This window comes from Dama dama, chromosome 11, assembly GCF_033118175.1.
Source record: "Dama dama isolate Ldn47 chromosome 11, ASM3311817v1, whole genome shotgun sequence".
Lineage (NCBI taxonomy): Eukaryota > Metazoa > Chordata > Mammalia > Artiodactyla > Cervidae > Dama > Dama dama.
The window spans coordinates 34,426,798-34,447,459 of NC_083691.1; the positions used below are offsets into that span (position 1 = coordinate 34,426,798).

General features: G+C 45.8%; 1 protein-coding gene across 1 annotated transcript in view; it reads left to right on the forward strand.

The window, feature by feature from the left end:
• PLB1 (phospholipase B1) overlaps positions 1-20,662 on the forward strand; it is a 119,222-nt gene that overhangs the window by 42,433 nt on the left and 56,127 nt on the right. Inside the window, exons 15-21 of the mRNA XM_061155074.1 lie at positions 3,133-3,204; positions 4,000-4,074; positions 6,325-6,388; positions 12,798-12,856; positions 14,382-14,455; positions 16,123-16,166; positions 19,598-19,706. Of these exons, the coding sequence (XP_061011057.1) occupies positions 3,133-3,204; positions 4,000-4,074; positions 6,325-6,388; positions 12,798-12,856; positions 14,382-14,455; positions 16,123-16,166; positions 19,598-19,706 (497 nt within the window). The remainder of the gene's footprint in view (positions 1-3,132; positions 3,205-3,999; positions 4,075-6,324; positions 6,389-12,797; positions 12,857-14,381; positions 14,456-16,122; positions 16,167-19,597; positions 19,707-20,662) is intronic.

Here is a 20,662-nt window from a genome sequence, read left to right on the forward strand (position 1 = left end):
AGGGATCTGGATTCTATCGCTTCTCTCCTCAGCCTCACCCCAGGACACAGCAGTGGGGCTGGCTGGGCGAACCACACAGTGTCTGCTCCCCTGGCTGAGCTTGGGATGGGTGTGAGCTCTGAGAGTTGGTAAAGGAAAACCCCACATACCTAGCACCATCCCCGCCGAATGAACCACTCAGATGGAAGTTGAGCTCCCAACACAAAGCAGAGGAGGATTTGTGTTTGGGATGTAATTCATTCCCAGGCCCTTCCTGCCTCCCCGGTAATTTCTGATAATTCTTATGCAACAGTAGCATTGACGAGACCCACCTGTGGGGGTCAGTTGCCAGATCCAGTGGCCAAGGACCCCCACCTGATGCCAAGCCCTATGCTAGTGTTGGAATCTCAGGGCAGAGCAAGAAGGCTGGGGAATGGCTCCCAGTGGAGTGGGAATCTCAAGAGCATGTCTAAGGTCATCCCCCTGCCCCTCCCACACTCCAGTTCATCTTGGGGGCAGGGAAGCCATGCGCACGAGATGCAAGCAATGAAAGTACTGAAAGGAGACCAAGAGCAAAGACCCACATCAGGGTCCCCGGAGTATGTGCGCGTGCGTGCAGCGTGGGGTGGTGGATGGAGGGACACACGAGTGTCCTTTTGATGGAGCAAGCCATTTTCCATCCTGAGGATGGAGGGTCAGAGCAGGTGTAAAGGGAATTAATGGCAGCAGGAAGGATGTAGGTGATGGATAAACAGACATTTAGGATAAGATTATCCATGCAAATGGGTTTATTGGGAAAAAACCTATGAATCTTCCTTTGGAGTCCTCAAAAAAATTAGGCTCTGTGATATCCATTTGACTAAAATAATCGTGATGTGGTTTTCTCAATGTTTCTTTCCAGATTCTATCATTGATTAAATTCTTGAAAGATTGGAGGAATCAGGCCAGTTCGACATCAGGCCACAAGCCAGGCCCACTAAACACTTCCTTTCAGAGCAGTCCTGAACCTCATGGGTGGGACTTCCTTACTTAGAAGTGTCCACCATCAGAATAAAACTGAAAGGAACTGAGGAGCCCTGTTTTTCCTCCAGCCCCTGAGCGAAAGGTTGCCACTCCTTTGCCAAAAGGTTAATTACACCCTTTTATCTGACCCGGTCCGTTTGGGTGACAAGCCAATCCCAAGAAGGGTAAAGTTCTTTCCTGTTCACTGGGCACAGATGCTGGGATAAGATACTGCTGAGGAATCTAAAAGGCTCTTGCAAGATGGCAGAGCCCATGACTGAGCCAGACAGGAGGCCCGTCCCATAGTCTACTGTCTCTTGTGTCCCTTATTGGGGTCCTTGGGAGGGGAAGAGAGTAGCAGGATGGGGTGCCCTAGGACCCCAGCCCCTGGGGGCAGCAGTGGCGGCAGCAAACATGAGGTTTCCAAATAGTAGAAGTGCGGGCAAGAGAAAATCTATGATCTCTCAAAGCCACTGTGTTTTTCCCTTAAGTGTTTACAAATGTATGTGTGTGCATTCTAAGTTGCTTCAGTCGTTTCTGACTCTTTGCGACCCTTTGGACTGTAGTCTGCCAGGTTCTCTGTCCATGGGATTCTCCAGGCAAGAATACTGGAGTGGGTTGCCGTACCCTCTTTCAGAGAATCTTCCCGACCCAGGGATCTTGCCGACCCAGGAATCAAACCCATGTCTTTTACATCTACCTTCATTGGCAGGCGAGTTCTTTGCCACTCATGCCACCTGGGAAGTCCCTTACAAATGTATAATGAACATTTTAAAATAACAGAAGGAGCTTAAAATTTCTCCCCTTTGAATTCTCCAACCGCCTTCATTTTCTCATCTTTTCTCCAGTGAATTTCCCTGAGTGGATCTTCCGTTGCTCTCCCTGTGGATACACCACACGCTTTTTGCTATGTCACTTTCTGCTATGTTGTTAGATAGGCTTCAGTTATCATTTAAGTAGCTGCCTCTATCAGCGCTGATACCACTATCACTGTTCCTGAAATGCAGACACTCTCTCTAGTTGTTAGCATGGGGCCGTGCTGCGCCCCATGCCCCCGTGCCTCTGTGTTCCAGGTAGAAACATGGGGCTTGCCAGGTGACCAAGGGTTTCATTCATTCCCTGCTGATTTACACCATGTATTTGCCTTTCCTTCCTATTCCTATTCTCCTCTCAGAGGGAAACGTAATCAGGGAGCCAGGCAGCAGCAGGGCAGCAAGGACAGGGGACAAGAAGTCAAGCAGAATAAATAACTGGCTGCTGGAAGGTCAGAAAGCCGATAACTGCATGAGAGGGATTCAATTGGATCTGGACACCCAGGTCCTCGTGTCAGTCCAGTCTCTCTGGTGTTCAGTTTCCCTGTCATAACAGTGGACTGGGAATCGGCGGTTCCTCTCCTGCAGTGGAACTCAAGTTCTTGTTCAGTGGCTCAGTCATGTCCGACTCTGCGACCCCATGGACTGCAGCATGCCTGGCTTCCCTGTTCTTCACTATCTCCCTGAGTTTGCTCAGATTCATGTCCATTGAGTTGATGATGCCATCCAACCATCTCACCCCCTTCTCCTCTTTCCCTCACTCTTTCCCAGCATCAGGGTCTTTTCTGATAAGTCAGCTCTTCGCATCAGGTGGCCAAAGTATTGGAGCTTCAGCATCAGTCCTTCCGATGAGTATTCAGCTTAGGATTGAATGGTTTGATCTCCTTGCTGTCGAAGGGACTCTCAAGAGTCTTCTCTAGCATCACAGTTTGAAATCGTCGATTCTTTGGTGCTCTACCTTCTTTATGGCTCAACTCTCACATCCATACGTGACTACTGGAAAAACCATAGCTTTGACTAGATGTGTTCAGTTCTCTCTGGTGTTCAGTTTCTCTGCAATAGGAGCAGTGGGCTGGGCATTGGTGGTTCCTCTCCTGCAGTGGAATTCAACTTGAGCTGGCATCAGAATCCCTGGAGGACTTGATAAAACACAGGGAGCTGGGCCCCACCCCAGGGCTGGGGGCTGGGAATTGGCATTTCTAATGTGTTCCCAGCTGATGCTGCCCATCTAGGGTCATACTCTGAGAAACACAGGGCGATTGAGCCTCTCTCAGTGGTACCCTAGGATGCTGCCACCTGTGTAAGACTTTGCTGTTCTAAATATTACCTTCTATTCCAGATGCAACCAGCAGGACAGAAAGATGAACCATTCAGTGCAAAAGAGAGAAGGCCTCTGAAATGTCCCTCCCAGGTAGGCAAGGACTGGAGGGGATGGAGGTGGGGGCGGGGGGAATCTCCTACTGAGTTGGGAAGAATGGTGGGGTCACAAAGAAGTGGGCTTTGCTATGAAAGTGGGTCTTACCTGGATGAGACATTAGTCCCATTAGAGTCATGGGTCTGTTCTTCTGGGCCTGGGCATACCTAAGGTTTATACCTGTGGGTCAGGAGAACTGTTTTAATAGAACTCAGGCCCCTTCCATACCTATGCAGGGCATAGGAACAAAGCCTCAGCTTACTTGGCCCCAAATGCCAAGAAGGGTGTCTTAAATATGTGCCTAGTATATAGTAGGTGTAGAATTAATGTTGATGAATAAATTAATTTTAAAAATGACAACATAAATGAGTAGAATTCCTCTTATCACTTAATGCTGGTCAAATTTTTGGCTTTCTTGATGAATTGGTAAGTTTTTTGTTACTGGGCTATAAGAACTATGCAATTCATCCTATTTTCTCTTGGCCTTGGCTCTCAGGAAACTTTAAGTTCTCTTTTCATGGAAATATACCTACTGCACCTTGTGGCATGAACCTCAGGTAGAGAGCAAGAGATGCTGACTGTGGCAAATGGGAAATTTCAAAGTGTTAATGAACTCCTGCAGGGAACTAGTGGGCAGTACAGAGAAGAAAAGCCAGAGAATGGTTTTCTCATCATTTCAAGGATGGTATGAATGTTTCAAATTGGCCAAAGGCATTGCTGGATGATAAGACCTGATGATTCAAGGATATGGATTCCTGGATCATGGTTACAATACATTATCTTTCTCTGCAGGAGAATCCCTATCTGTTCACCTACAGGAACAGCAACTATCTTCCCAGGATGCTAAAGCCCCAGGTGAAGATTGAGGTACGGAGAGGTGTTCTGTGATTGACAAACATGCAAATGAACCAGGGGCAGCCACTTGATGAGTCTTCGGAAGCTTCCAAGGGTTTCTTTAAGTCCTGGACCCCTGGGGGCAGGCTGGAGAGGATGAAGGAACATGTGTGTGGGTGTCCCCTAGGTGCTTGAAGCAGGGCTGCCCTCCAACTCCATCTTTAGAATGATCTTGGCAACCAACGTCCCATGGCTTCACTGGGTATGCTGGGGGCTCAGTGCTGCCTGCTCCCTGTCTATTTTGACGTGAGGCAAGAATCTTTGTATATGGTTATGCTCAGTCATGTCCGACTCTTCGCAACCCTATGGACCATAGGCCACCAGGCTGCTCTGTCCATGGGATTTCCTAGGCAAGAATACAGGAGTGGGCTGCCATTTCCTCCTCCAGGGGATTTTCCCAATCCAGGGATCGAACCCATGTCTCTTATGTCTCATGCATTGGCAGGCAGGCCCTTTACCCCTAGCACCACCTGGGAAGCCCTAAAGATCTTCAGGCCCTCCTCAAATCTCTGACAAGTCCTTTTAAACTCATCCCAGCCCTTAATCTGAAGAGAAAGTCAAGACAAGACAGAGAAACAGGGTGAAATCTGAAAGCAGTCAACGTGGAAGTCCTCAGCCGTCAGCTGAGGACCCCTTAGGGGCCGCCTCACACTCACTCACGTCTTCCTTATGACTTATCTCATGTGTCTTTTTCTAATACTTCCTGTTGAGATTAGATAGGGCACTCCACAGTCCTCTGAGGACACAAGAAACACTTGAAGGTTGTCATCCTCCTCCTCAGAGGACCAGGGACCAATGTGGGTTGAGATGAATTCAGTCCTAGGACCACCCCTGCCTCCCTACTGGATAAAAGAGGGTGCAGTTTGCTCTGGGTGGTGAAGACAAAGCTGATGGACAGGGCCTGCATCGCAAAACCCGAGAGAGAACAGTGTGAAAGACTTGATTTATCAACTCATCCCACACTTTCTCACTAACATCACAGCAAAAAGGATACATCTAAGAGGCAATACGGCTCAGTGAGTTGAGCAAGTGTGCTCTGGGTTCAAATCTAGGCTCTTCCTATCACTGGCTCTGTGTCAGCAGGCAAAGTACTTAACATCTCTGTGCCTTGGTTTTTCAAATCTGGGAAATGATGAGAGTCATCATCCTACCTCATAGAAGTATTAAATGGTAATAATTTATAAAGTATAATGCACATTTAACAGTATCTACTGGGCCACGAGTTTTATATAAGAGGGAGCAATACAGCCCTTCAGGATAAACTTACTGAATACCAGCTGTGTACCACTAAGATGCAGGCTCCGTGAGGGCAGGGGCTCAGGGCAGGTATCTCGTCACTGTTAGTTAGATGAGAAACTAAATGAGTGGGTGGATGGAGACCAGGCATAGGAGATGAAAATACAAATAATCTAGCAGGGTCGGCCAGCAGAGGCAGCACAATGTACCAAGTGCGGCGGGGTTTCCATGGGTATTCTGAGAACTCAGCTCAGAGCACATGATCGATAGGAGGGAGTCAAGAAGGCTTCCCCAAGGGTTCCCAGGACCTCAGCCTTGGGGGTGACTAAGGTGCAGCCAGGTAGGTGGGAGGGAGGGGGACAGGGAGAGGGAAGAGGAAAGAAAGAGCAGAGGTAGGTGTTTGGGCAAAGACACGGAGGGGACAGAGAGCTAGGCAGATGGTTTGGAATGTCAAGGGCCTCCTAGGCCATGCCAAGGATGATGGACTTTATACTGCTGTTAGGACAGAGTAGGAACATGCTTATTTAACCAACAAGCATTTACTGAGCTTCTACTACGCAGTGTTATAGGCTCTGGAAACACAATAATCAAAACAGACAAAAATTCCTGCTTTCACTGAGAATTTGGGCAAAGGAGTGATTTTTATGTTGAGAGAAAAAGAGTCCTCTGAATGGATTCAGAAAGCTAAGGAGGAAGACCACAGGCCAGCAGCAATGATGCTGAAGAATACAGCCATATTTTAGAAAGAAGTGATGAAGCCTGAAATTAGGCTGAGGGCTGAGGGACTAGAGAAGAGGGGCAGGCCTGGGAGCAGCTGGAAGGGGTTTTGTGGACACTCGGTGTGAGTGTTGAAAGAGAGGGACAGCTCCTAAAAGATACCCAGGTTTCTGTATTAAGTGGTATCTCCCCAGTAGAGGCACATTTCTCACCCAGTTTCTTATGTGGCAAGAACCATTTCTTATTATTTCTCCACGTGTCTCCTTTCAGGTAAGAGATGGAGCGGAAATCAGGTGCTCTGACAAGGATCCCTCTGACACGGTTCCCACTTCAGGTACACAGCTTAAGTCCAGTGATTTGTAAGCTCACGTGAGGTCTAAACCCATCACAGTAAGAGCAGCCTTAGGATGTCAATCCCCACAACCTGAGATATACCTGAGAGGTTTTCAAGGCCATCCAGTTCTGTGTGTATACTTGTAAGTTCATGCCTGTATTTGATTATTCTTTAACAAAAATGTGATAACATTATCAGAAAGCATTTATTGAGCATTAACTGTGTGCTAGGCCATGCTCGCAAAAGGCCCAGTGTCGGGTGAGTGAGCTGATGTCATTGTCCCCGCTGGGAAGCCTCGATGAGGCAGATTTGTTCTGTGAAAAGCAGAACCACCTTTAAGCAGGAAGCAAAAAGCCCACACTCCGAGTAGAGCCGTATCAGGGTGTACTCAAACACCACACAGCACGGGAAAGCACAAAGTCTTACACACGTGCCATTTTCACTACTTCTTGGTATTTTCAAAATAACCGTTGCTGGGTAATGAAAGTGAGACTCACGGAACGTTCTAGGCAGAGACCTTTCCTAAGAGGGGCTGCCTAAGGGCTGAACCTTTTCCTCCAAATGAGTCAGCCTGGGGGTGATAGCTGTGTGCACAGGACCGTGGAAGGTCCCAGGTAGGGGGGATGTGGTGGCCCACATGACTCAGAACCTCAGCCTAGGAGCATCTCTGCAACCGTGCAGTGGGTTCGCGTGCGTCCTGGGGAGTGACTCGTGTGTTCATTGATTCATTCCTTTGTTCACTCGTCTATTAGATGATTGTTGAATGCCTCCTACGTGCCTTCCAGGATAGAAAGCAAAGTTTGGAGATGTCATGGTATGCAAATCTTTGTGGTCAGGTTGTCTCCTTTTGCTGAGTGTTAGTAGAACAAATAAGTGTCAGCTTGCCCTTCATGCCTGTCTTAGCTCTACACACTCTAATCAAGCCAAGTGACTGGCAAGTAAGTTAAAAATCTTCTCATGGAACACTTCAGTATGTAACTGGCTCTTGACTAAGTTGCAGAAGAATGGAATAGGTGATAAAAGTCTTACACACACAGCGTCTTAATGCTTTTTCCCCATATTAGTGACAACCTCTTCCTGTTGGTTAGTTTGCTAGTAGAGTTTTAGTAACAGAAACAAATTATTAGCTTCATATGTAGGCGCTCCAGTAGCAAAAGCTCAAAGATGTATATGTATATGTATATTACATATGTATGTATGTGTCTATACATATATGTATACACACATGTCTATACATATATGTGTGTATACATATGTGTGTTTGTACGAGGAGAGGGAGGGTGGTGTTTATTTTAATAGCCATATTCTCTACAGTGAAATGATATCTATCCTCTTTTAATCTTATCATTCTAAAAGGATGGTCTGTAAAGATTTTGCAATCTGTCCAGATTATGTTCCTATCACAACAGTGATAAGCAAGCAATCCATTAGAGCATATCTGGACATCTGAAAGCCAAATGAAACAGGAACCTCTCCTTTATCCTCTGACCCTGGAGATGGTCCTGTTTATTGGCACTTGAAGATGTAAGCACAAGAAATCTCAAGACCTTGAGATATGAGATGCTCTGGTGATAGTTGTTTGGATAAGCAGATGGACAGATACAGGCATCCTTGATCTAACCAAGTAGGCCTGGGAACAAAACACCGGCACTGTCCACCTGGGGGGCAGTACTCATGGGCTAATGCTGGGTTGGCCCCTCTGAGTACCCCCCCTAAAATGCGTCATTTTGAAAAATGGCCACAGCTAACTGGACAAAAATGAAAAACACATTTCATTACTGCACTTGATATCTGATTGGACATTTTAATCATACTTGTGGCTGTTAGGGCAGGAGAAAGACTTAGCACTGGGTCACACTATTATCACCCTTGATAATTGTCACATTTTTGGTGAGGTCATTCACCCTTCTGGAGACTCATGTTTACAATTTCTAATTGAGATGAAGGCATCTGATACGTACTTACAAGAGCAGATCATCTATCTTTACATCGCCAGTGACTCGCACATGGTGGGAGCCTGATAAATGCTTGTTGAACTTATCTTTATTGCAGAGTATTTCTACTTCACAAATCAAAAATTCCCAGGGTTGAAAAAGATCCTAAAAACCCATTGCACCAAAGTGCCTTCCATTAAGACAATTTTTCACTGAGACTATCTTATCAAATAACTGTTTTACCTTCAGAGTTATTTTCAAAAACCTTTGTAGTCCCCTTTTCTAATGTCTCTCTCAAATCAATCCACCAATACACCCAGCTAATGAACAAGTGGTAATTTCAAAATAAGATACTGCCTTCATCAACAGGCCACAGCCCCTGGCCGCCCGGGTGCCTCACATCACTCCATCCGGAGCCCGTAGGTGATGAACCTCTTCCGCTGATCTGTGGGGTTTGGGATGAGATATGTAGAGCTGATGTAAGTAATTTTTATTGCCAGTTGCTATTTGGTAGCATGAATAAGTGAATGCATGCATGCACACTTCTAGTTTTTTCCTTCTGGTCAGTGGACTGTGGCTTGTGTTCATGCTCAGTAATGTCTGACTCTTCGCGCCCCTATGGTTTTCAGTGCACACATAAAATGTATTGAATGCTACCTCCTGTGGGCTTTATAACTTCATAAGTACTTACATCATTTTGTATTACTTCATGGCCCTGTCCATAAGATCACTGGGATAAGTTAAAAAAAAAAAATACAATGGGCCTTGAGGATGACTTAAGGTTTTCCCAGTGAGAAAAGGAATAGCATTTTGTAAACAGAATACTAGCAATAAGGAGCCAGAGAAGGCACTGGCTGTCTATTGAAGCTGGCTATCTTGAAGTCAAGCTGCTAATTCCATGCAAAGGGGGAAAATTCATAGCATTTGAAAATAGAACAAAGTTAATTCTATGCCTCTGTCACCAATAGTATAAATTAGAACAACTCATTTCTAAGTCCCTGATGTCATTTATTTAAAATGAGTGATTCCAATGCTGATATTGAAAATGCCCAGGTTACAGCACTGTGACCACCAGGGGCTTTGCTTCATTGTGAGTCCGTGGCGAGCTGTTCAGTGTACATCTTATCCAGTGTATATCCTGAAGCTCTTTCTAGAGTCACCACATGCTCCTGAGTCTCAGGACCTAACTAGTCTGTGACTAGGAAGTCATGATGCCCCGCAAGAAATAACAGCCTGCCTGTCCCCTGGTGGCACAGAGGTTAAAGCATCTGCCTGCAATGCGGGAGACTTGGGTTCGATCCCTGGGACGGGAAGATCCCCTGGAGAAGGAAATGGCAACCCACTCCAGTATTCTTGCCTGGAATATTCCATGGACAGAGGAGCCTGGGGGCTACAGTCCACAGGGTAGCAAAGAGTCGGACACGACTGAGTGACTTCACTTTGTCCCCTTGGCAGGACCCACCCACTGAACAAGTTCAAACTCACCCCAAGACACTTGGATGAACGTATTTCCCTTTCCTGCAATTTCTATCATTTAGAGCTTTGAGAACTGTAAAGTCTCTGATACAGAGCCTCTTCCTTAGCCTTTAATTCAGCTGAACACATTTCTTGAGCTCCTATGTGCCAGTCACATTTTTTTAAATATAAACTCATGCCAAAGCACTTCAAAGATGGAAACACAGACTAAGCTGGGCCAGCAGTTTACCACCACTGCAAAAGTCCTTATTTAAGTCCCTAAAACCTGAGAGCAAAGGGTTGGGCAGCTCTAGCTGACAACTGAGAGAAAGTTGGTTTTTCAGATTATGGCCCCAGGTAGTTTAAGAACTCCCAAACGTCAAAACTTCTCCCTGCCATTCCTTTTTGTGTCCAGTGGGCAGTTTCCCCATTCTGTACTCTAGTCAACCATTTTCTGGTAATTCGTGATCTTTTATCATAGTTTAGATGGCCTTCTGATAAGAGGCCCCTTCTGTAAAAATTTTGATGAGTTAACGATATGTTTATCAACTTCTTTTGAGGTGATGGACAATCTGTACCAGATAATGTTTAGGCTAATCAGCCCACACAAATTTAATCTTATCTCTGCAGAGTTCTCTCCCTAAGGAGAGCAATTGCTAAAGTGCTTTGCTGTGGTTCCTGGCTGTGTCTTTATGATATATGATGATATTAACAAAACTCAAATCAAGGTTTCTGGAATAACAAACCAATGAAATGTGTGTGGGGTTCTATTTTAATAAGATCCCAGATGAGTCAAACTTCTTCCATCTCTATTTGGTTCTTTTTGGTTTATTATCTCTTACAGGTCATTTCTTACAGAGTGACCAACAGGAAGCCACCCCTTCCAATATACATATCAAGCTATATACATGTATGCACACACACAAATGTGGACATACATGAGCATACATGTATGTGTGTGTTTCCTTTCTGCCTGCTACATTTGAGGCAGAAATGGCCAGCTTCAGCCACCCCTTTATAATACTGTAATGTGCTTTCAAAGCAAATCTCTCATCTCCTCAACATTTTACCAGCCCCAAAGATTTCCCCTAACCTTTGCACAGTAGTTAGTGTTCCCAGAATTCACTGTATTACACATTATGGCAACAAGAATACGGTGATTGGCCATCATCATCAGAAGCTAAAATAAACCCTCTAGAGTTGAGGAGAGGAGGTCTTATTTTTCATTTTGTTGCCTTTTTTACCCAGAGCCTGATTTCTTTGAGAAGAGGTCATTTCAGAGTTCTCAGGCTCAGCCCCGTGGATGTGTGCTAATGTCTGCAGCTGGCTTTGTGATTTGATATTGTTCTTCTAACCACAGAGCCTTGGGCCCACCCCAGACCTACTAAATCAGAAACTCTGAGGGTGAGGACCAGCCATCTGTGTTTTAACAAGCTCTTCAGATGATTCTGATGCATGCTCAAATTTGAAGACCACTAATCTCTATATTTTGCATACACACATTCACAGCTATGCATGTTTTAGTTTGCATGCTGTCATAGGAAAGAAGCAGGGACTTTTACTTTTCCAATGAGAGCAAATTCTCAGTGGGAGCAACAGTTCCCCATAGGCGGACAGCATAGAAATCGGGTAGACAAGATGTCTCCATGGAGGGAGCGAGACCTGGAGATTGCTTTGAATATTGTTTCTGCTGAGTGTGAACGCAGCTTCCCATGCAGATGTGATCATACCACATGCTGATGAGTGAAGTAGACTCTAGGTAGTCAGGTGGTGTCGAAAGCATCTTTTTCTCTGTGTTTCACCGCCCTCATCATAGAGTGACTTGGTAAAGAAGGGCTGTTGAGAGAACCTCCTGGAAGATAGATTTTAATGTCTTTATCTTAAGCAGTGGCTCACTGAAATGAAAGGTTTCTTTCCCTGTTGGAGTAGTGGGCCACTCCCTGGTATAAATGCTACATTAGACTTCTTCCAAGGCTGAAATGTAATTGACCAGTTAGTGCAACATCACATAGCTAGAGACCATGGTAGGCACATCTGAGGATAGATGGAGCTGTGTCAAAGTCGGGGTGCCTACGGGAGGAGGTACTCCAGGGAGGTGGGAGATATAAGGGGGAGTAGGAGGTGAGCTTGTGATTTGACGAAGGAATAGACGAAAGGTGGTATACCCACACAATAGGATATTAGCCATAAGAAAGAATGAGGTACTTGCACCTGCTACAACATGGGGAACCTTGAAAACATCATGTCAAGTGAAGAAAGCCAGACACACAGGTCGCATTTTGTATGATTCCATTTATATGAAATATCCAGAACAGGTGAATCCATAGGCAGAAAGCAGACAATGGCTGTCACAGGCTGGAGGGAGGGAAGAGTGACTGGCTTAGTGGGTACAGGTCTCCCTCGGGGGTGATGAAAATGTTTTGGAACTAGATAGAGGTCATGGTTGCATAGCACTGGGAATGTACTAAAGGCCACGGAATTGTTGACTTTAAAGTGGTTAATTTTATGTCATGTAATTTCACCTTGATTTTTTAAAAAATAGTCAACAGTATAAAGGCATTTCCCTTTTCACTTCAGAAAAACTGAGCTGAATTTTTTCTAATAAAATATAAATATAAAATAAAATATATTTTATCCCAAATATCAACAGCTCCTAGCATAGATGAAGTATAGGTTTCACCTCCACCACAACCCCCTCCTCACTCCCAGATCAGGTCATCAGGGACCGTTTACGCCCTGAGGATAACTGCCCGCCTGTGGCATCAGGTTCACCCAACACCAGCAGATGCCCCTCTTAAAGTGGGGCCACCTTCCAGTTCCCCAGCTCTGTGCCCAGGCGCCCCAAGGAGGAGACTGGCAGTCAGGCTCTACAGCTGCTACTGCTGGGCTTTAGAACAAGGATGGGCTTTTAGTATCTTTGTCCAAATGGAATTTCCATACTTTGTGTCAGTCTTCCTAGAACATTCTCCCCTGATTCAGAGGAGACAGGAAGCTGATCTCCTGTTCATCTTTGCATTCAGTTCACAGGCTTAAGTTGGCTGACATCAAGGTCATTGGAGCCCTGGGCGACTCACTCACGGTGAGTTATGGATGGTGGAAGGAAGGGCAGGAGAGGAGAAGATCTTGGTTAATAGGAGAATCTCACTTCGAGCCCGTAGAGCTGCCATCATCCGTGCAACCTCAGTCCCTCTCCACCTTCCTACCCACCCTGGAATCCAGCATTCCCTACTGGCGTCGAGTTTTCCACTGCCATTCTAACCTCATCTTTCTTCTCCTAACATTGGATTGAAAGAGAGAGCAGGAAGTGGGGGGCCCAGAGGGAGCCCCTGAGATAGAAGTGACCTAGCCCAGACCACACAGCCTGTCGGTGGTGGGGTGAAACAGTATGAGGTCTCCTACCCACAGTGTAGGGCCCCTTCAAATACCAGATGCTTTGCTCTGTCCATGTAGGAAAGCTAAGGGATCATGCCAAGGGCCATGTGATGATGCAACAGGAACTAGTACTAATGGAGGGGGTGAAAAACCAGGGTCAGTGGAAGAGATGGAAATACTAAAGATGACCCAGCCTGTGTCTGCAACTGACCCGTGGTAACCTCCCAGTCCCCACAAAGAGTGATCCAGAATAAGCAGAATCAAGTCCTTAGAGAGCCGGGGTGGGAGGTAGGGGTCCCTGCTTCTGGTCCACAGCAACTCATTACAGAGGAGTCCAGCTTCTGTTCCCTGGGTCAGTAAGGTCAAGGGCCTCCAGCTGAATTTTCCCGTCCAACTACCAGCTGACACCTTTCATGTCTGTGGCTTGTTCACATTGATATGATCTCACTCAGTATACTCAACAAAATCCTGTGACGTATATCTCTCCTCAAACTTAAACCAACAAAGAAGGCGAAGCTGGCTGAGTCAAAGTGAGTACCACAGCCACAGAGCCTGTAAGTGCTGGATGAGGACAGAACTCTCAGATCCTGACTCTGAGGCCAGAATCCTGTCTCAATCCCATAGCCCTCTTCTCCATGACCCCTCACGGACTCTTTACCCCAAAGGCAGGGACACCTTTCCTGGAGGTCAGCCTTCCCCCACTGACTGCCCGGGAGGTTAGCCTTCAGCACAACCTTGAAATGGCTCATCTCAGAAATAACAGGCTTCAGGCAAGGGACATGAACCTGCAGTGTGTCAGGTGGTGGTTTTAAAAGACTCTGCTCTTTCTTTAGCTGAGGAGTAGGTACATGGCATTTCGTTTTAATTTTTCACATTGTACATATGTGAAATCTATTCATATCAAAGGAGTATAATACACTTCCTTTTATGATATAGTTCACAGCTTTTAGAAAAATGGGGCCCTGCAATGAGTCCTTTGGAAAACCACACTGCCGTCTAATTTCCAGAGCACTTTTGCCAGCCTGGGGTCTGGGCAGGGTTTCCCAGGGTGGGTTCCAGGATTCCCATTGGGAGCTTGCACTCATTTCTGACAAGGCAGGATTCAGATCAAGATGTGGTGCTGTCAAGACTCTGGGTTCTAAAGGGCTTGGCGTTCTGGCCTGGCCAGGACAGGAACACAGAGCCTCTGATGAGCAGGCAAGAAAACCACCCCCATGTTGTTCTCTTTTCAGGCAGGTAACGGGGCCGGGTCCAAGCCTGGAAATGTCCTGGACGTCTTGACTCAGTATCGAGGTCTGTCCTGGAGGTGAGTACAGCCGTGGCGAGGTCCAGAGACGCCTCACCGTCACAGGACAGGGGAGGATCCCCCTGAGCAAGTAGAAAACAAGTTCTCTAGCAAAGAGATGAGTCACCTGGTACTTTTCCGTGAGAAATTTCTAGGTTTAATTTAAGAAAGGTATTTATCAGCTTCCCCAAACCACTATTTTCCCCCAAACAAGTCTGGACCTAAGCAGGAGGAGTTTAGGGGAGAACCTATTCAAACATTTGGGTTGGAAAAGTTTGGGCTTCCATTTCTTCCTCTGGGCAGTCGTCTCCAAAGGAGGCAGCAGCCTTCAGAACCACAGTTGTGTCTGAGTCCCAACCGCCTGCTCTGTGTGACCTTGGGCAAGTTATTCAACCTCTCTGAACTGGTCTCGTCTTTGATGCAGAGACAATAATACTGGCTTAGCATTGTCACAAGACTTGCATGCTAAGTCGCCTCAGTCATGTATGACTTTGTGCGACCCCATGGACTGTAACCCACCAGGCTCCTCTGTCCATGGATTCTCCAAGCAAGAATACTGGAGTGAGTTGCCAGGCCCTTCTCCAGGGTCTCTCCCAACCCAGGGACCAAAACCACATCTCTTAAGTCTCCTGAATTGGCAGGCAGGTTCTTTAGCATAAGTGCCCAGGTCACAAGGCTTAGAAAGAATTTAAATGCCTATCACAGTGCCTGACAGAAAGGAAGGTATAAATGGTAGCTGGGATCTCTATTGAAGGGCCTTCATTTAACAGATGAGGAAGCATGGCTCAGAGAGGACAAGTAACCTGTCCAAGATCACACAGTCAGACAATAAAAGAGCAAAAAGTAGGGTAAATGGCTCTTGACCCCTAATCCAGCACCTCTCCTATCACGTATATTTATCTTGTGCATGCTGGTCCTGCTCCGCCTATAATCAAATCCAGGCACCACAGACTGGTGAGCAGCACTCCAGCTTCACCTTTGAAAGCCTGGCTCATGCCAACGTGAGACGGCAGGTTTGGTGTTTTCTCAGCCTGCAATCCATCATCTCTGGCACCAGCTTGGACCTGAGTGCTGAGTCCCTGGCCTCCTCCCTGATGATGCTCTGCAGAGTTAAACCCCAAAGGTTTTGAGAACCTTTGAAATGTTCCCAGATATACTTGGCAGAGAAGGAGGAGATATGGAAAAGCAGGGAATCCAATCAACTCTGGAATGCTGTGTATTTTCATGCCTAGAAACCCATCCAACTTTGATTTCCTTGGAATTTTAGAAGTGGTTTGGAAGATGGGTTGCTCTCTAGAAGACACCCTTTAAGGACGGGTTTTCCCCAAGCCAAACAGGAAGAAAACCAGGGCAAACTTTTTTTTTTTTTTTTCCTTTTTAATGAAGGGGCCCACTTAATTCCCTTGCCTCGAGGTTAAAGCTTAAACTTAAAAAACAAATAAATCAGCCCCACCGGTTTAAACCAGTTTTTTATTCGGACATTCTGGTTTGTGGGGCAAGTAGAGAGAAGTTGCTGTGTTCTGGTTTTTTTTTCAGTTTTTCTACAGAAATAATGAGGAAAGGGAAAGCCCCAAGCCCCCAGAGTGTTTCTCAGAAGGATAAAGGTGTGTCTTGGTGGTGTCTGGGGTGTTTCAGCGTCGCTGGCAGTTTTAACCTTCATTTTCTTTTTTGTCCCCACGACGACGCAGTGTGGGCGGCGACCAGAACCTCAGCAGCGTCATCACCCTACCCAGTGAGTACGCGCTCCCCTGGGGTTCGGGGCGGGCCCGCCGCAGCCCTGCGCGTTTCGGCAGCTCCCCCTGGCGGTGACCGCGGGCTTAGCAGAGAACCGGGCTGCAGAAGACAGCCGTGTTCGGCAGGGGGCGCTGCTTCCCCAAGACAGTCTCCTCGCTCTGCTTCTTGCGAGTAATTAAAGCATTGCGGATTTTTTCTTTTTTAAAAAAAAAGAGAAATTGTATTTGTCTGAGGAAGGAAGAGAGTAAGAGAAAAAGAATGTTCCATCCAGCTCTTAGTGCAAGTTATTATTAAGAAGTTATTGAAGAAGGAAGGAAAGGAAACCCCTCTCTGCTTTGCCTGTCATTCTGATCAGAGTACCTTTCTGGGAGGCGTTGACTTAAGCTTGGACTGCGTTAGGCACCACTGCATACAAAGACGTTGAATTCCTGTGTGTCCAGTTTAGGAAAAGCTGCTATGGCAGCAGCAGAGATGAAATTACCTTGTTCAGGCCATGCAAACACAGCCATATTTGGGGCGCAACATTTTCCTTAAATTGCTTCATCAACAACCTGTTTGGAATGATTTGTTTAAGCCTGATTACATTCTTTCAATGGTCTTATCTTATTCATCTTTTCATTCTCCTTAGTGCATACACAGTGCTTGTTCTTAAAGCACACCTAAAATGTGTGTTATTTTCCCTTAAAATCTTCTGGCTAACAATTTTGCCAGAGAGAAATTTAATCGGTCCCATTCTCATTTGCTTTTCTTATAATTATCCCTTTGTAATATATCTTTAGCAGTTAAGAAATTGTTTCAGCTCTAAGTCACCCAGACTTTGATGATAAAGATGGCGTGATTGCTACATAGGCAGAACTGGTTGGACTTCATGTGCTATCTGTTCTTGCTATTTGCAAATCCTGTTGAGTGTAGGTAGGTACAGTTCTGTGGCACAAGTACTCCTTGTCTTCTTTATTTCTAGGTCCACACAAAAGAGCTCTGAATAAACTCCACTATCGCTAGGAGTTGGTTGGCGTTGCTTTTGTGAATGTAACTGACTGGGCTGTGAACTGGACTAGCATACACAACGGTTTGCTGGGCTCTCTGACTGCCATGCAGTTGTGGTCAATAAAATGACTGGAAACCATCTGATTCAAGGTCTTCCACTAAAATGATTTGTGGAAAAATTGAGAAAAAGTCACCCCTTAGATGGATGCCCCTGCCACACTTAGCTCAGCAGTGGAACATTGCCCATTCAGACTTCCATACTAGAGTTGTGAAGACAGGTTGATGGTAGGGACCAGATAATCTATGTGGAAATAGTCATATAGCCATATGTTGGAAAACTTATGAAAACATAGGGTCAGAGCAGAAGCTCAGTTCAACTCCCTCTTCATTTTAATCCAGCAAATACTCCTGCGCTGGGTGCTTGCGAAACAGGACAATTAGACAACGCCCCTGCCCTGATGACATTACTAATGTCTGTTTAGGGCCATGTCTCCCTAAAGACAAACCCGCATACCAATCATTATTGCCACGTACAAAGTTTAGGGGGAAATAAATAAGAAAGTTGTTAACCTTGCCTTTTGAAAGGGGGGCTTTAAGAACTGGAATTCATCAGATAAGGAAAGGGAATGGAACGTTCTTGGCAGAGGTAACTGCCTGCCCCAGCAAGCGCTCACCCTGTCCAATGACTAGTGCCTTTCTGTGACATTCCTCATAATACCTAGGTAGCCAGAGATGGATTCTTCCAGTAATGAGGAGTCTAGGACAATCCCTTCCATTTTCAGATAGCTCTCTAGTGATTGCACAATGCTTCCTTCTATTGAGTAGAAGTCAGAATAGTTATCATCTGTTCGTACAATGTCTCTAGAGCCACAGGGAATGAGTTCAGTCCATCTGGGTTGCACAGGCCCTGCAGCAGTGCTTGGTTCCAGAGAGCACCCTGCTGGATGGCATGGTGCCTGAAAGTCCGGACTGATACATAGCCTGTTCCTTTCCCACATCCGAGAAGATTGTAGGTCTGGAAAAAATACCCTGTGTTAGAGCTGAAAGACTAGGTTTCTAGCTTAGGATTCTATTCTTAGTAACTGTAGGACTTTTAACAGTTTTCCTAGCCTTTCTGAACTTTGAGTTATTCTTACTTGAGTCATAAACATTTATTGAGCACATGCGAGGCTCTGGGGTATATACAGACCCTGCTTGCAGGAGTTCTCAGCCAAGTTGTATACAGGATGCAAAGTGAAAAGGGTAGATCCAGCATGGAAAAGGCATTAGAATGAGTGAGATTGAAAAGATGAACAAAATTGGCAGCAGGTAGACTGACCAGAGTAGAGGTGGGAATAGAGCCTGAAAATCAGAAATGAAAGAGGAGACGTTATTACTGAAATACAAAGGATTATGAGAGAATATTTTTAACAATTATATCCATACAATAGAATATTATTTGCCAATAAAAAGGAATGAAGTACAAATACATGCTATAACATAGATGGAAACTGATAACACAATAAGTGAAAGAAGCCAATCACAAAAGACATTGTATTCTATGGTTCCATTCTTATGAGTGTCCAGAGTAAGCAAACCTATAGAGACAGAAAGTAGATTAGTGGTTGCCATGAGGCTGGAAAGCTGAGCACTAAGGAATTGATGCTTTTGAGCTGTGGTGTTGGAAAAGATTCTTGAGGGTCCCTTGGACTGCAAGGAGATCAAACCAGTCAATCCTAAAGGAAATCAGTCCTGAATATTCATGGGAAGGACTGATGCTGAAGCTGAAACTCCAATACTTTGGCCACCTGATGCCAAGAACAGACTTATTAGAAAAGACCCTGATGCTGGGAAAGATTGAAGGTGGGAGGAGAATGGGATGACAGAGGACGAGATGGTTAGATGGCATCACTGACTCAATGGAAATGAGTTTGAGCAAGCTCCGGGAGTTGGTGAAGTACAGGGAAGCCTGGCTTGCTGCAGTCCATGGGGTTGCAAAGAGTCAGACATGACTGAGTGACTGAAATGAACTAATGGGGCTGGAAGAAATGGGGAATGACTGCTAGTGAATACCAAGTTTCTTTTTGGGGTGATGAAAATGTTCTCAAGTTTATAGGGGTATGGTTGCACAACTGTATGAGTGTACTAAAAGCTATTGAATTGTACTTTGGTGAATTTTATGTTATGTGAATTATATCTCAGCAAAGTGATTATATATTTAGAGAAAAAGCAAAGTGCCGAGAGCAGCACCTGAGCCAGACTGGCACTTATTCAGCACCAATTCATTGAGCCCATGTGGCTCAGCATCGCCCTTCTGGATATTTTCTTCGGGGGCTGAGTGAACTGTAAGGGTGAGACCTGTAGGGTCGGGGGGCTCTGCTTTGTTGCCAACACCCATTGGCACTTATCAAAGGAATTCAAAGATGGCTTTGGGGTACTGACATCTCTTCCTTGTATTTACAGACATGCTCCGGGAATTCAACCCTTCCCTGAAGGGCTTCTCTGTTGGCAAGGGAAGAGAAAGCAGTGCTGGGGCCTACCTAAATCAGGCTGTGGCGGGAGCCCGAGCTGAGTGAGCAGGAGAATCTTTGGGGTGAACCCCAAGGGTCCCCTGGGGACCTGGTCGGGCCCTTGGCCTAGACCAGGGTGTATGGCTGAAGACTGAGGGGTTTGGTCCAGGGGAAGGATCTGAGGGTCAAAGACGGCTGGGTGGGCTCTCTTGGGGGGTGTCCCTTGCTCTGGGGCACAAAAACCCACTAGCCCACCCCTAACCACACCCCCCAGGAACTAGTCACAACTGGTTCTGATGCCAGGTACAAGCTTTGAGCAAATTACTTTGCCTCATCCCTATTTCTTCTAGAATAATCACAAACCTTACTTTACCACGTAGTTTCTAGGGATTCCTATGTTTTGGTTCCTAGATCCCCTCATATCATTCTCTCAACTCTCATGGCCACCCTGAGCATGAGCCCCCATCCCCACCCCCACCTGAGTAACTATTATTTATTCAGGACCGGAAAGGTGACAGATTATCCAAAGCAGAGATCATACAAAGCCTAATAGGCTTTATCATGAATTCTGTGACTTCCTTTTCCTTTTCATGGGGGAAGGGTGAAAGGCTACCACTTAATGGCTTAAAATTTGAGGCTAACCTTAATCTTGCTTTTTTCCAAGTATATGTCAACTGGTAGTATAATAAGAGAGGCAGTTCTCAGAATGATTAGATCAGGAAGCCATCTAAGAATGAAGCCTGAGTTGAAAGCATGGAAGTAACCAAAGCAGAGTGTGATTCATATGGCCCTAGATTTCTTCCCTGCTTTCCCCCAGACCCCAGAGCTCTTCCATGCGAGAAATCTATGTATCCAAGCATGTCCTGTATTGTAGGGGGGAGTTAAGGATTATTATTTCAGATTATTGTCATTACAGATGAAGGCACTGTAGCACCAAGAGATGAAGTGACCTGAACAAACGTATTATCTCGACCACACAGTCTCTCATCTTTGTGCCTCACAGGCTTTATCTCAAGTT